The following is a 15,200-nucleotide window of genomic DNA, read 5'->3' as shown; positions in this document are numbered from 1 at the left end:
AAAGGCATTGTATGGTCGCATTTTCAATATGGTAATACAAGCCGTTAAGCCCATTAAAACAGGCAAGATTTTTTATTTCTGAAATGTATACAGATATACACACTCTCACTCTCTCTATATATATTTCATAAGTACATAGGTAATGCCACACTGGGAAAAGACCAAGGGTCCATTGAGCCCACCATCCTGTCCACGACAGCGGCCAATCCAGGCCAAGGGCACCTGGCAAGCTTCCCAAATGTACAAACATTATATACATGTTATTCCTGGAATTGTGGATTTTTACCAAGTCCATTTAGTAGCGGTTTATGGACTTGTCCTTTAGGAAACCGTCTAACTCTTTAAACTCTGCCATGCTAACCACCTTCACCATGTTCTCCGGCGATGAATTCAGGAGTGTACGCGTTGGGTGAAGAAACATTTTCTCCAATTTGTTTTAAATTTACTACACTGTAGTTTCATCACATGCCCCCTAGTCCTAGTATTTTTGGAAAGCGTGAACAGACGCTTCACATCCACCTGTTCCACTCCACTCATTTTATATACCTCTATCATGTCTCCCCTCAGCCGTCTCTTCTCCAAGCTGAAAAGCCCTAGCCTCCTTAGTCTTTCTTCATACGGAAGTTGTCCCATCCCCGCTATTATTTTAGTCGCCCTTCGCTGCACCTTTTCCAATTCCACTATATCTTTCTTGAGATGCGGTGTGTGTATGAGACAGAGAAAGTGTGCGTGTGTGTGAGAGAGTGCGTGTGTGAGAGACACAGAGAAAGTGTGTGTGTGAGAGACTGTGAGAGTTAAGAGAGAGTGAGTGTGTATATGTACGTGTGTGTGAAAGAGAGACAGAGAAAGTGTGTGTGTGTGCGTCTGTGTGAGAGTGTGAGTTGAGAGAGACAGAGTGTGTGTATGTGTGCGTGTGTGAGAGAGACAGTGAAAGTGTGTGTGTGTCTGTGTGAAAGAGTGTGAGAGTGAGTTGAGAGACAGAGTGTATGTGTGTGTGTGTGAGAGAGAGAGAGAGAGTGTGTGTGTGTGAGACAGAGACTGAGTGTGAGAGAGAGACAGATGGATGGAATAGGATGAAGTGTTGTGATATTAGTACTGTAATTAATGGGTCTTGTTGCCAGTTTCTCTGCGAGTGCGGAGAGGGAGCCCAGTATTGCACTTACTCTTAGGAGTCCTGGGTCCCTGGCCCCAGGAGCTGAGCCGCAACTCCCCAGCTAATCACTCACCGTTGTGACTGTCATAGCTCCACAGATGTGCCTCTGTCCCTGTAAACGTGTGGCCCCGGCTCGCTGTATTTTTATTTATTTATTGCATTTGTATCCCACATTTTCCCACCTATTTGCGGGTTCAGTGTATCTCTCAGCCCTTGGGTTCCTTCTGGGGCGTTTTATGGGCTCCCCCTGCCTCTATCTCCCTCTGACCACAGCAGGTGGGTTTGGCTCCTGGGGCTCAGCCTGCTTCTGTCCCTGTTAACGTGTGGCCCCGGCTCGCTGTCTCTCTCAGGCCTCAGGCTCCTTCTGGGGTTTTTTATAGGCTCCCCCTGCCTCTATGTCCCTGTGACTGCAGCAGGTGGGTTTGGCTCCTGGAGAGAGAAGCACATGAATCCTGTATCCCCCCCTCTATCACCTCCTTCTCCCCACCCCCTCCAACCCTAGCCTGCCAGACCCAGCGCCTGCGGCCAGAGCCGTCCGGATTCCTGTCCCCGCAGCTGCAGTCCAGACCCGTTGATTCCCTCCCCCCCCCCCCCCCAAATCACATCACCAGCTTTCCTCGCCAAGGCACCAGAAACAAAGAACCGCCCCCTAATGATGTTCTGTTACATTCCTTTGCAACTGCATCCCTTTGAAGGCTCTCGTACTCGCTCGCATTCTCTCCGCTGCCTGGGCGTTCTGGATTTCTGTAGTGGCGCTGGTCCGTCCTGCCTCTAACCATGTCAGGAGTGATCTGTGACGCTCTGCGCATGTGCAGCACGTCGGTCACTCTTCATTTATATAGTAGGACAAGAGCCAGGTTATTTTGAGTTAGTCTTCACTGCACCAAACGTGGAGGGTTGTTTACTAAAGCTTAGCTCGAGTTATCTGCAGCAGGGCCCATAGGAATAAAATGGGCCCTGCTATAGGTAACTCGAGCTAAGCTTTAGTAAACAACCCCCTAGATGTCCTTGTGCCATCACCATGCAGTTGGATAGGCAATGCCTTAAAAAGTGAAGGTTAAAGGATTTTTTAAAAAACATTTATATCTCACATTATCCCAAGCAAACTTAATAAAATTCAGCACCATCATGGGAGCAGGTAGATGGATGTGCCTGAAACATTTAACAAAGTTGAGATTAGCATATATACCCAACTAGGCATTTAAAAGTCTGTTCTTTAATGTTGCCACATGTTTAGAAATCATTGCCATAAGTATAGACAGTTATTCAAACATTATCACATGCACAGAGGCATCCATACACACATTGCAAAAGTAAACAACTTCTACAGAATACATCCAAAACTTAATTTTTATTTCCTCATTTCCATCTTCCAAAATTCTAGACAGCAAATGTACAGATCAATGGGATCCAAAGCAGTCCAAAACAAGTAGTCAGACACAACACAGTTTATCCATAATTGTTTACCACCCTTAGGATTCGCCTTTGGGTTTAAGTAGAGAGGTGTGGTAGCCGTGTTAGTCCACTCTTAAAGGTAATCAATAGAAATCAAACAAAATAAAACATGGAAAATAAAATAAGATGATACCTTTTTTATTGGACATAACTTAATACATTTCTAGATTAGCTTTCGAAGGTTGCCCTTCTTTGTCAGATTGGAAATAAGCAAATGTGCTAGCTGACAGTATATATAAGTGAAGCATCCAAGCCTTTCATTGACAGTTTAACAGGGTGGGTGGGAGGTATGCATGGGGACATCAAAGCATTCAATTGATAGTCTAACAGGATGGGTTAGACTATCAATCCTGTTAGACTATCAATTCAATGCCTTGATGTCCCCATGCATACATCCCACCCACCCTGTTAGACTGTCAATGAAAGCAGGGGCGTAGCCAGACAGCCAAATTTGTGTGGGCCTGAGCCCAAAATGGATGGGCAGAGAATTCAGCCCCTCCTGGCCCCCCTCCACTCTGCTCTCTGCCTCTCCCCCTACCCTCAAACACAAAATGTTAAATACCTGAGCTGATGGGGATCCCCAAACTGCACTAGCTGAAGATTTCCTCCTCCTCAGCAGCTGGCAGCACTTGACTTGAGCTGACACTGCTGCCAGTAGTCCCTACATGCTCAGTGCTTCTGCATGGGTGAAAACTGAGCATGTGCAGAGGGGCCGATATGTGGTGCCAGCTGCTGTTTGGAAGAGCATTGACTGCTTGAGGAGGAGGAAATCTTTAGGCTTTGGGGAGAATTCGTCAAACATCCAACAGAATCCCTTGCATGTGGTGACCTAAGATGGCGGCGCAATAGGTTGCACGGAACAGCAGCTCTGAACCCGACCTGGTAAAAATTATTTCCTCGAGGAAGAATGCCATATACTAAAAGAAAGGGGATAACGAAGGTAGTTCCCCCACCTACCTCGACTCCCACGGTACCTCAGTCTGGTCTCGAGCGCTATTTCGCGCCTATTTCCCAAACAATAGGAGATACGGATCCTATAGTGGGGTTCTCTGGGGAAGCGGAGACCCTGCTAGGAGAGGAAATATCCCTTTCACCACCAGCAACTGTGAGGCCTCCATGCCCGGCGTCCACGACGAGGCCCGATGAACAGCGACGCCCTACCGGAAGTGTTCTGGGTGAAGCTGTCTGTGAGGGGCGGGAAGCGTTGGAGAAGACGCCGAAAGCACAAGAAACATCTTTAGGAGTTACGAGGGAGGTAAATCTGGCAATGATTTGGACAATGTTGAAAAAAATGGATGGGACATTACAACAAACTTCAGGAGAAGTGAGTACTTTTAAAAAAAAGTTTCAAGAGTTGAATTTAAAGGTTGACCAGTTAAAAATGGATATTGCTGAAAAAGTAACTGATTTCCAAAATAAAGTAGACTCCTTTCAAGAGTTCAAAGTCAGTGTGGTCAAAGATAACGCAGACATCCGAAGGAAATTGGATCAAATTGAGAACTTCAATAGAAGATTAAACTTGAGACTATTGAACTTTCCCAAACTCCCTGGGACTAATCCTTATGATTTACTTAAAAGATACTTAAATGAAGTTTTAAAAATGCCCCTGGAAGCAATGCTGCCTATTAATAAGATATATTACATTTCAAGCCCCAAAGGAGAGAATGGGAAAAAACAGGATGGACTACACACTAACTTAGACCTTGAGAATATTTCAGCAATATTAGAGCGGTCGGTGGATGAAAATACAGACCGGTCAACTCTGATAGTTTCCTTGGTTTTCGAACAGGATTTGAATAATATAATGAAACTTTATTTTAAAAATCTTCAAACCTGTTTTGGTGGGATAAAAGTACAAATCTTCCCTGATGTTACAAAATCGACTCAACAGAGAAGGAAAGCTTTTCTAGCATTAAAATCAAGAACGCTGGAAATAGGCGGGATGTTTTTCCTTGCCTATCCGTGCAAATGTCTAGTTAGGTTGGGTCATACACTTTTTTCTCACCAGATAGTCTAAAATCATTTCTAGATTCTAAACAAATCTAATAGTTAAAGTAAATGGGAATATTTGCGCCACCTTATTTTCTTTATATAAGTTCAATTTAAAAATATCTTCCCTAACTCTGTTCGCCCCAGGATTTAAATGGGGTCTAAGGAAGCTTAAAATATATGTTTGTGATAATATGTATTATTCTCTTTTTAGTTTTATTGTTTATATGGAAAATTATTGAATTTCTTATTAATGTAATTATTGCTGTATTTCAAAACAAGTGTAATCTTGTTAAAACTGAAAATTAATAAACAAATTGAAATATAAAATATAGGCTTTGGGGATTCCCACAATTTTGGGTGGGCCTGAGTCCAAATTGGGTGGGCTGTGGCCCACCCAGGCCCACCTGTAGCTACGCCACTAAAGGCTTGGATGCTTCACTTATGTTTGTGCAGCGCTGCGTATGCCTTGTAGCGCTATAGAAATGCTAAATAGTAGTAGTAGTAGTTATATATATACTGTCAGCTTGCACATTTGCTTATTTACGATCTGACGAAGAAGGGCAACCTTCGAAAGCTAATCAAGAAATGTATTAAGTTATGTCCAATAAAAAAGGTATCACCTTATTTTATTTTCCATGTTTTATTTTGTTTGATTTCTATTGATTACCTTTGGGTTTAAAAAGCAATACTATGTGTATGTAAGGTCTGGATAAACGAATTAAAGCAATCCAAGTTTAAAGAAAATGCCATATACATAAATACTTGGTAGCAATAAAGAAACAGTGATTCTATCCACTGAAATCACTACTGAAGGTCCCATAATGCAACATGATGTGGCTGGCAGAAATCTAGGATTGCCCCAAAAGTCTCCCTCCTGGAATAGGTAACTTGCCAGCTATGCCTACGATTTAGAAGTAATTATTACTCTAACCGATGCAAGGTTATTCTGTTCTGAGAGTTCCTCTGTGTACATCCGTCTGCTGCACAACCCAGCATGTTTCAATCACCGAGATTAATACTTGCTACTAACAAGGAAGGACATGACAGTGGACAATTTGTTTTGCGTTCAACAATATGGCGGCTCCGCGGGGAGGCCGGCTTCAATTTTTTGACGTTATGCCGTCATTCTTGGTTTGCAGATTCGCTATCTCGTGCACGGCTCTCATGAAATCTCCTGCGAAAAAAATGTTTCTGGGGTTTTAAAACTTTGCTGGCTTCGCCCTGTGCTTCTATTTTTTATATATATATCTTTTGCATGGTTCTGGGTTTTTGAAACAGTAGCTTCTTGTTAACCTTTAACCCTGGTTGCCATGGAGGGGAGAAGGTGGAACTCTAGATTCCGGTTGCCGTGGTGATGTGTCAACAACAAGGTCCCGGGCAGCCTGAGGCTAGGCAGCGGCTCTCGCACCAGCTATGGTAAGAGACAACAATAATCTGCATAATAATAATAATCATCATCTGTGTAATTAAGATTGCAGCTCTTGGAGCTACAATCCAATTATAGTACAGAAATTAATTACTGGACTTTGTTGATCTCTAGTAGGTTGGAAACCATGAACCTGGAGCACGTTTTATATATTCCCACAGTTGTTACAGGCGGTGGGAAAGGGCTCCTTATTTATTTTATCTTATTTCATTGAAGTGTATGCTGGAGCTAGCCAAAGACTGTTTGGGGTAAGAAGGGTTTAGCTGGGGAGGACTGGTGGGCAGGGGATATTGGGAGTGAATGATGAGTTGGTGTTTGTATTTCTGGCAAATAGGAATGTGTATGTATGGGTAATCAATAGAAATAAAACAAAAGAAAATAAGATGATACCTTTTTTATTGGACATAACAATACATTTCTTGATTCGCTTTCGAAGGTTGCCCTTCTTCGTCTGATCGGAAATAAGCAAATGTTGGTAGATGACAGTATATATGAGTGAAACATCAAAGCATTTCAGTATGCATGGGTAGAAAGTGGTATTAGGGGTTGTGCATGTTTGGAGGTAGTGACAGAAATTACAGGGAAAGAGAATTACATGCTTAATCAGGGGCATAGCTGGCCCTCCTATTTTGGGGTTTTCCAAGGGTGGACTGGGGGGGGGGGGGGGGTCAACACACATCCTTCTTTCCTTCCCCTCCCTCCCCTGTGTGCGTGCTAAACATACCTTTGCTGGCAGGGATGCTGAGGTCCCGCTATCCAAAGAAATACAGTTCCCTTGCTATTCCCTCCTCCTTGAGCTGCTTCTGTAATGCAGAAGTTGGTGTACTCCAGGACTTCCCAAACATGCTCAGTTCTTTCGTGAACTCAGCATGTGTGAGAAGGCCAGACGCTTGCAGCTTGAGGCATGCCACTGAATTCTGCATTAAAGAAGCAGTGCAAGAAGGAGGGGAGTAGCATGAGAACTGGATTTCTTTGGCTGGCGGGGCTTCAGCATCTCTGCCAGCCGTTTAAAAGGGTGCTGCACTTCTGGAGGGTGCCAAAGTTCAAGCTCAAAGTGGGGAGCACCCAAGCCCTGAAGACCTCCCCATTGCTACGCCACTGTAACAACTGAAAATTTATAAGTACATAAGTGTTGCCATACTGGGACAGACCGAAGGCCCATCAAGCCCAGCATCCTGTTTCCAACAGTGGCCAATCTAGGTTGCATAGTTTTCTTCTGCCTAAAGCCACCAAGGAGAATACCTATTTATATGGAGGGTAAAAGTATATATGTTTATCTTTGTTGGGCAGACTGAATGGACCATACTGGTCTTTATCTGCCATCATCTACTATGTAACTATATGTTACTATGTTGTGTGATAAATGGCAATAAAGTACATTATATTACTGAAACGCACCAAAGTTTTAAATTAATGTGCAATATCTAATAGATGCAAAGCACACGTGCGGGCAGAACATCTCGTCTCATTATTATATAAATTGAATAATGCAGGTTGTAGTAAACTCCAAACATGGCAGCCTGACTCCTGGTGGTAATACAAGACCTCTGCTAAGAGTCAGCCAGCACTATTTTGAACTCAGTTTCAGAAGGGGCAGGAGTGAATGTGTATCACTCATGCCCCTTATCCTAGGCACCAGGGACCCCCCCTCCCCGGGAAGGTGTAAGTAATGAGGCGTTTGAAGGGTGGGAGTGTGATAGCCGGGGGATCCCTCTTGTCTTTATGCCAGTGAAGTGATTGTCCATTGAGCCTTAAGTTCTTTGCTGACAGTGAGGCTGGGCTCCGAGGCTTCTTCCTTCCAGGGAATACAAATTGTGATAGTTTAAGTAAATTAATTAATTGTGCAAACAAAATGGATTCTAGGGCTGCCCATTGTGCTCACCACTTTGTCCAGTGAACAGCTTGGATTTTTTTTTTTTAGTCAACGTGGCCCTTGAAAAACAAGGGGAGATATGATAGAGGTCTATAAAATAATGAGTGGAGTTGAATGGGTAGACGTGAAGCGTCTGTTTACGTTTCCAAAAATACTAAAACAAAGGGGCATGCGATGAAGTTACAAAGTAGTAAATTTAAAACAAATCGGAGAAATTTTTTTTACTCAATGTGTAATTAAACTCTGGAATTCATTGCCAGAGAATGTGGTAAAGGCGGTTAGCTTAGTAGAGTTTAAAAAAGATTTAGACGGCTTCCTAAAGGAAAAGTCCATAGATCATTATTAAATTGGACTTGGGGGGAAATCCACTATTTCTGGGATAAGCAGTATAAAATGTTTTGTACTTTTTTGGGATCTTGCCAGGTATTTGTGACCTGGATTGGCAACTGTTGGAAACAGGATGCTGGGCTTGATGCACCTTTGGTCTGTCCCAGTATGGCAATACTTATGTACTCAAGTACCCTTGGATGTATGCCAGTCGGTCCAGATGATTTACTACTCTTTAATTTGTCGATTTAGCTCAGTATATCTTCCAGGTTCGCCGAGATTTCTTTCAGTTCCTTGCAAAGTCACCCCTTGAAAACCATTTCTGGTACAGGTAGATCTCTTATGTCTTCTTTCGTAAAGACCGAAGCAAAGAATTCATTCAATCTCTCCGCTAATTATCTTGAAGCCCCTCTGATTTCTTCTCAGAAGATTTTGATAGAGGCAAATAATAGACCTGAGGAAACGGTGGAATCTTGTCCTCTGAAACTTGTAAAACGTCCTTAATATACTTCTCTTGGTGAGATCAAAGTAGAAATGGAAAGTTCAAAAACCTCAAATTATCACTTCTTACATGAGTCTCTAATTCTTCATTTCTCCTTCGCAAATTAGATATATCCGTAATGATAGTAGCCTGAGCTGCTTTCAAATCTTTGATATCTTTTTCATTATCAGCAATCTTCTTTCCTAGTTCTTGGTTATCTACCCCGGTCCTTATCCACTTGTCATTCCAATTTTACCACTCTCTGTGTTAAACTATTATTTTGTTGTACCATCATTTTCCCAAGGTCCACTAAAGCCTTCCAGATTAAGTCTAAAGTCACTGTTAAAAATGAAGGAAAATCAGATGTTTTTAAAGCTCCAAAGAATCTTTTTCATATAGAAAGTGCTCACCTACTGCTCCACGATCTGGCTCCTGAGGCAGCAGGATTGTGTCTGCTGGATGGCTCACACTTCCTTGCATCTGTTCTCCATCTCCCAGCGAATAAAAAAACTCCTGTCGCTGCTTGGCGCCATTGCTGTCTCCTATGCAAAGCACGAAGGAGGCCATGCTGGTGAGGTTACAAACGCTGGTTGAAGGGGTGGCAGCCTAGCACCGGGACTGAGGGTGATTTCCAGCCCTAGAGGAGCCGGCAAACCTCAACTCACCGAAATGTCCGCAAGCAGTAGGAAAGCTGATGCTGGACAGACTTCTACAGTCTGTGCCCTGATTGAGGCTGAATAGCTTTGGATGGGAATGTAGCTGTTCAGAGGCTTTGACAAGAACTTCAGAAATTTTAGAACAAGGCCAGTTCCGGGCGGACTTCTATGTTCTATGCCCTAAAAATGGCAAGGATAAATCAAGATCAGGTATACATATGATGTATCACTTCATACTATACGAAATGAGTTTATCTTATTAGCAGACTAGATGGACCATACAGGTTTTTATCTGCAGTCATCTACTATGTTATATGTTATGTTTTGTTCCATTATGGCTGAAAAACATCCAAGTCCTTGAAATGCCCAAATCCCACCCTTAACATAGTAACATAGTAGATGACGGCAGAGAAAGACCTGCACGGTCCATCCAGTCTGCCCAAAAAGATAAACTCATATGTGCTACTTTTTGTGTATACCTGACCTTGATTTGTATCTGCCATTTTCAGGGCACAGACCGTAGAAGTCTGCCCAGCACTAGCCCCAGCCACCGCCTCCCACCACTGGCTCTGCCACCTAATCTCCGCTAAGCTTCTGAGGATCCATTCCTTCTGAACAGGATTCCTTTATGTTTATCCCACGCATTTTTGAATTCCGTTACCGTTTTCATCTCCACCACCTCCCTTGAGAGGGCATTCCAAGTATCCACCACTCTCTCTGTGAAAAAATACTTCCTGACATTTTTCTTGAGTCTGCCCCCCTTCAATCTCATTTCATGTCCTCTAGTCTAATACCTTTCAAATATTTGAACGTCTGTATCATATCACCCCTGTTTCTCCTTTCCTCCAGGGTATACATGTTCAGGTCAGCAAGTCTGTCCTCATACGTCTTGTAACACAAATCCCATACCAATCTTGTAGCTTTTCTTTGCACCGCTTCAATTCTTTTTACATCCTTAGCAAGATACAGCCTCCAAAACTGAACACAATACTCCAGGTGGGGCCTCACCAACGACTTATACAGGGCATTATTTGACCCACATCAATCCCTGAGGCACTCCACTACTCACCTTTCCCTCATCCGAGCGAATTCCATTAACCACCACCCTCTGGCGTCTGTCCATCAACCAGTTCCAAATCCAGTTCACCATGTCGGGTCCTATCTTCAGTCTGTCAAGTTTCTTCAAGAGCCTCCTGTGGGGAACCGTGTCAAAAGCTTTGCTGAAATCTAAGTAGATTACGTCTATAGCACGGCCATGATTCAATTCTCCGATCACCCAGTCAAAGAATTCAATGAGATTCGTTTGGCACGATTTACCTTTGGTAAAACCATATTGTCTCTGATCTTGCAACTTATTGGCTTCCAGGAAATTCACTATCCTTTCCTTCAGCATCGTTTCCATTACTTTTCCAATAACCAAAGTGAGGCTTACTGGCCTGTAGTTTCCAGCTTCTTCCCTATCACCACTTTTGTGAAGAGGGACCACATCCACCGTTCTCCAATCCCACGGAACCTCTCCTGTCTCCAAGGATTTATTAAACAAATCTTTAAGAAGACCTGCCAGAACCTCTTTGAGCTCCCTCAATATCCTGGGGTGGATCCCGTCTGGTCCCACAGCTTTGTCCACCTTTAGATTTTCAAGTTGTTCATACATACTCTCTTCCGTGAACCGTGCTATATCCACTCCAACCAGTCCATTCTCATTAGTACTTTTGCCAGTCAATCGCGGTCCTTCTCCAGGATTTTCTTCTGTGAAAACAGAACAAAAGTATCTATTTAGGAAATTTGCTTTTTCTTCATCATTATCTACATAGCGGTTCGCAGCATCTTTCAGTCTCACAATTCCCTTTTTAGTCTTCCTCCCTTCACTAATATACCTGAAGAAATTTTTGTCACCTCTCCTTACATTTCTAGCCATTTGTTTTTTCGCTTGCGCTTTCGCCAGACGTATCTTTCTCTTGGCTTCTTGCCCTCTTGAGATTTGGACGCATTGCAGACAAACTGCATAAGTAAACATCTGCAAAATGGGTTTTGAAAATACCGATTTGGATGTGTAATACCCCAAGCGGGGGTTGGGGTGGGCCTGTGAAATAACACAGCTGGACAAAGGTATAAAAACTAAAATAAGTGGTTTATTAACTGAATCCTGAGGCCTGTTACGTCATGCCAGGAGCACAAGGTGAAACACCTCTGTAGTTCAATACAGTCTCAAGCAGGCCTCTGGCTGGCAAGCCCAAAACACAGTCTGTGGCTGGTGGGGTTGCCACACTCCAAACACAACCTGTAAGAAGTTCTTGGTTCTATCTGAGTTCCAGGTCTGGCTTCAGTTAAACCTCAGAGCAAGGCTTGCTAGTCTCAAATCAGGAAAACAAAAGTGGCTTACCTCAGCCAGGTCACGATCATTAGACATAAGCTGTAATGGCATATGCTGGGGCTCCCTTTCTTCCTTCCCTGGGCCTCCTTAACCTCAGTCTGGCCTGCATTTTATATTTGCTGGTTCTGACACCACCCCTCCAGGCTCAATTCTTCCCGGGGCGGGACCACTGATCTTAAGGTGGCTCAGGCTATTTTAGGGACTATTCTTAAGGGTGAGGGGCAGTGTTCTGTAAACCCCTTCATAAATGTTGTGGTGAGAAAAATGTCCAAATGCTGCAAAGTGATGTTGTGGTAAGATCAAGTTCATGTGGCACAGCCACATTAGGGAATCGGAGAACGGAAGAGTTGTGTTATGTCCATTACGTGCTTTAGTTTGGTTGTGTTGCAGAGATTAGGCATTTAAGTTGGATTGGTAGGGTATGCCTTTTTAAACAGGTTGGTTTTTAGTGATTTCTGGAAGTTTAGGTGGTCATACGTCATTTTCAAGGCTTTTGGTAATGCGTTCCACAGTTGTGTGCTTATGTAGGAAAAACTAGATGTGTAAGTTGTTTTGTATTTAAGTCCTTTGCAGCTTGGGTAGTGCAGATTTAGATAAAATTGTGTTGATTCGGATGTATTTCTAATTGGTAAGTCTATCAAGTCTGTCATGTAACTCGGGGCTTCTCCGTAGATGATTTTGTGAACCATGGTGCAGATTTTGAAATGATGCGTTCTTTGATTGGGAGCCAGTGTAGTTTTTCACGGAGGGGTTTTGCGCTTTCAAATCGTGTTTTACCAAATATAAGCCTAGCTGCCGTGTTTTGAGAGGTCTGAAGTTTCTTTAAGGTTTGTTCTTCACATCCCGCATAAATTCCATTGCAGTAATCTAAGTGGCTTAGTACCACTTATCCATTCTTACACCAGCTGAGATCATATTCATGCACCTTCCTAACTTCAGATACTGTTATTTGAATATTTTTACTGCTGCACTTGTCTATTGCCTATGTTCCACTTATTCTTGCAGTATACTGCCTGGGATAAATTTCTTGTAAAAAAAGATAGTAAATAAATCCTAATAAACAAACAAACAAACAAACAAACTTATGTTCTCAGAAATGTAGATGCCTTCAACTAAGCAGAGTGAGAATAATTTGATAACACAGCACCTAGTTTAAGAGCACAAGTAGGTGCTTCCTTACACTGTATGTTATAAACATATATAGGTACCTATGGGACTCATTTTCAAAAGAGAAAATGTCTAGAAAGTGGCATAAAGTATTTCTTCACACTGGAGCCTGCAAAGCCCTCTCTGTTACTATGTAAGCAGTGGTGTGCAAGAGCCGGTTGTTAAAATTTTAAAGCTCTTGTGAGCCGGTTGTTCTGGCAGGCGAGCTGGCTCCCAGGGGCGGCGCAACCCGGCGGTGAGGTAAGCATGGCAGGAGGGCGCCACAAGCCATGCTTGCCTCACCTCCTGCCACTCTGGGGGGTTTATATCGTTGATTTACCTCCGTCGCAGCAGCCGCAGTGAAAGCCCGTCTCTAGCCTTCCCTTCATTTTCTGTCAGTGTCCCGCTTTCTTCTGACGCCATTTCCTCTTTCCGCGAGGGTGGGACACTGACAGAAAACGAAAGGAAGGCTAGAGACGGGCTTTCACTGCGGCTGCTGCGACGGAGGTAAATCAACGATTTAAACCCTCCAGGACGGCAGGAGCAAAAAGAGGGATGTTGGGGGGAGAAGAGGGCGGGCAGGTGGACATTGGAGTGGGAGGGCAGGGGAGAGAGGAGCATCGAAGCCATCGATGGAGATGGATGGGAAGGCAGGGCCCAGGGAGAGAGGAGAAATTGCTGGACATGGAGGGGAGAGGAGGGCAGGAGAGAGAGGACAGCTGCTGGATATGGATGGATGGAGGGGGCAGAGGAGAGAAGAGAATCACTGGATATGGATGGCTGGAGGGGGGCAGGGGAGAGAAGAGAATCACTGGGTATGGGTGGCTGGAGGGGGGGCAGGGGAGAGAAGAGAATTGCTGGGTATGGGTGGCTGTGGGGGGGCAGGGGAGAGAAGAGAATCGCTGGGTATGGGTGGCTGGGGGGGGCAGGGGAGAGAAGAGAATCGCTGGGTATGGGTGGCTGGAGGGGGGCAGGGGAGAGATGAGAATCGCTGGGTATGGGTGGCTGGAGGGGGGCAGGGGAGAGATGAGAATCGCTGGGTATGGGTGGCTGGAGGGGGCAGGGGAGAGAAGAGAATTGCTGGGTATGGGTGGCTGGAGGGGGGCAGGGGAGAGAAGAGAATCGCTGGGTATGGGTGGCTGGAGGGGGGCAGGGGAGAGAAGAGAATCGCTGGGTATGGGTGGCTAGAGGGGGGCAGGGGAGAGAAGAGAATCGCTGGGTATGGGTGGCTGGAGGGGGCAGGGGAGAGAAGAGAATTGCTGGGTATGGGTGGCTGGAGGGGGGCAGGGGAGAGAAGAGAATCGCTGGGTATGGGTGGCTGGAGGGGGGGCAGGGGAGAGAAGAGAATCGCTGGGTATGGGTGGCTGGAGGGGGGCAGGGGAGAGAAGAGAATCGCTGGGTATGGGTGGCTGGAGGGGGGCAGGGGAGAGAAGAGAATCACTGGGTATGGGTGGCTGGAGGGGGGCAGGGAAGAGAAGAGAATCGCTGGGTATGGATGGATAGAGGGGGGCAGGGGAGAGAATTGCTGATATGGATGGATGGAGGGGGGCAGAGGAGAGTTGCTGGACATGGGTGGATGGAGGAGAGGGCAGGGGAGAGGAGAGTTGCTGGACATGGGTGGATGGAGGGGAGGGCAGGGGAGAGGAGAGTTCCTGGATATGGGTGGTTGGAGGGGAGGGCAGGGGGGAGAGGAGGGATGCTGGACATGGGTGGATGGAGGGGAGGGCAGGGGGAGAGGAGGGATGCTGGACATGGGTGGATGGATGGGAGGGCAGGGGAGAGAAGAAATGCTGGATATGGATGGTGGGGAGGGAAGAGAGGAAGGAGATGAGATGATGGAAAAGGAAGAGAGGAGAAAAACTGCACATGAATGAAGAAAATAGGCAGAAGCTGGATCCACTGGACAGTCAAGTCTGCGGAGGACCCAGCTTTTACTTACGGATGTAGGGCAAGAAATGAAGAAGAAAGGCGGAAAGTAAAGAAATAAATGGAAAGGAAGCCCTAGAAATGAAGTTAAGAGGACAGATAGCATCAGAATCGGATCCTGGCCAGCATGATCAGAAAACAAAGTCACCAGACAACAAAGGTAGAAAAAAATCATTTTATTTTCATTATAGTGTTTGGAATATGTCCACTTTGAGAATCAGGTGCTCAACATTAAAAGTTTATATTTATTTACTTATTTATGGCATTTTATCCCACATTAAACATGAATTAGATTGGAACCTGGGATCATTTAATTTTTTTTTCCTGCATTGCTCCCCCCCAAGGCTCTCTCCCCGGCTATAGCCAGCTCTGCAATTTGGGGGGAGGCAGA

General features: G+C 44.8%; 2 protein-coding genes across 4 annotated transcripts in view; one reads left to right on the top strand and one right to left on the bottom strand.

The window, feature by feature from the left end:
* LOC115458322 overlaps nucleotides 1–15,200 on the bottom strand; it is a 164,132-nt gene that overhangs the window by 134,978 nt on the left and 13,954 nt on the right. The gene's annotated exons all lie outside the window — the stretch shown is intronic.
* The window catches only part of CFAP45 (cilia and flagella associated protein 45), a 104,344-nt gene continuing 95,100 nt past the window's right edge, over nucleotides 5,957–15,200 (top strand). For both annotated transcript variants that reach the window (XM_030188204.1, XM_030188205.1), the window contains exon 1: nucleotides 5,957–6,016. In XM_030188204.1, coding sequence (XP_030044064.1) covers nucleotides 6,014–6,016 — 3 coding nt within the window. In that variant the 5' untranslated portion in view covers nucleotides 5,957–6,013. The remainder of the gene's footprint in view (nucleotides 6,017–15,200) is intronic.

Source organism: Microcaecilia unicolor, chromosome 14, assembly GCF_901765095.1.
Source record: "Microcaecilia unicolor chromosome 14, aMicUni1.1, whole genome shotgun sequence".
NCBI lineage: Eukaryota > Metazoa > Chordata > Amphibia > Gymnophiona > Siphonopidae > Microcaecilia > Microcaecilia unicolor.
The sequence above is the reverse complement of the archived record's forward strand: the minus strand, read 5'-3'. Positions and strand labels throughout refer to the sequence as shown.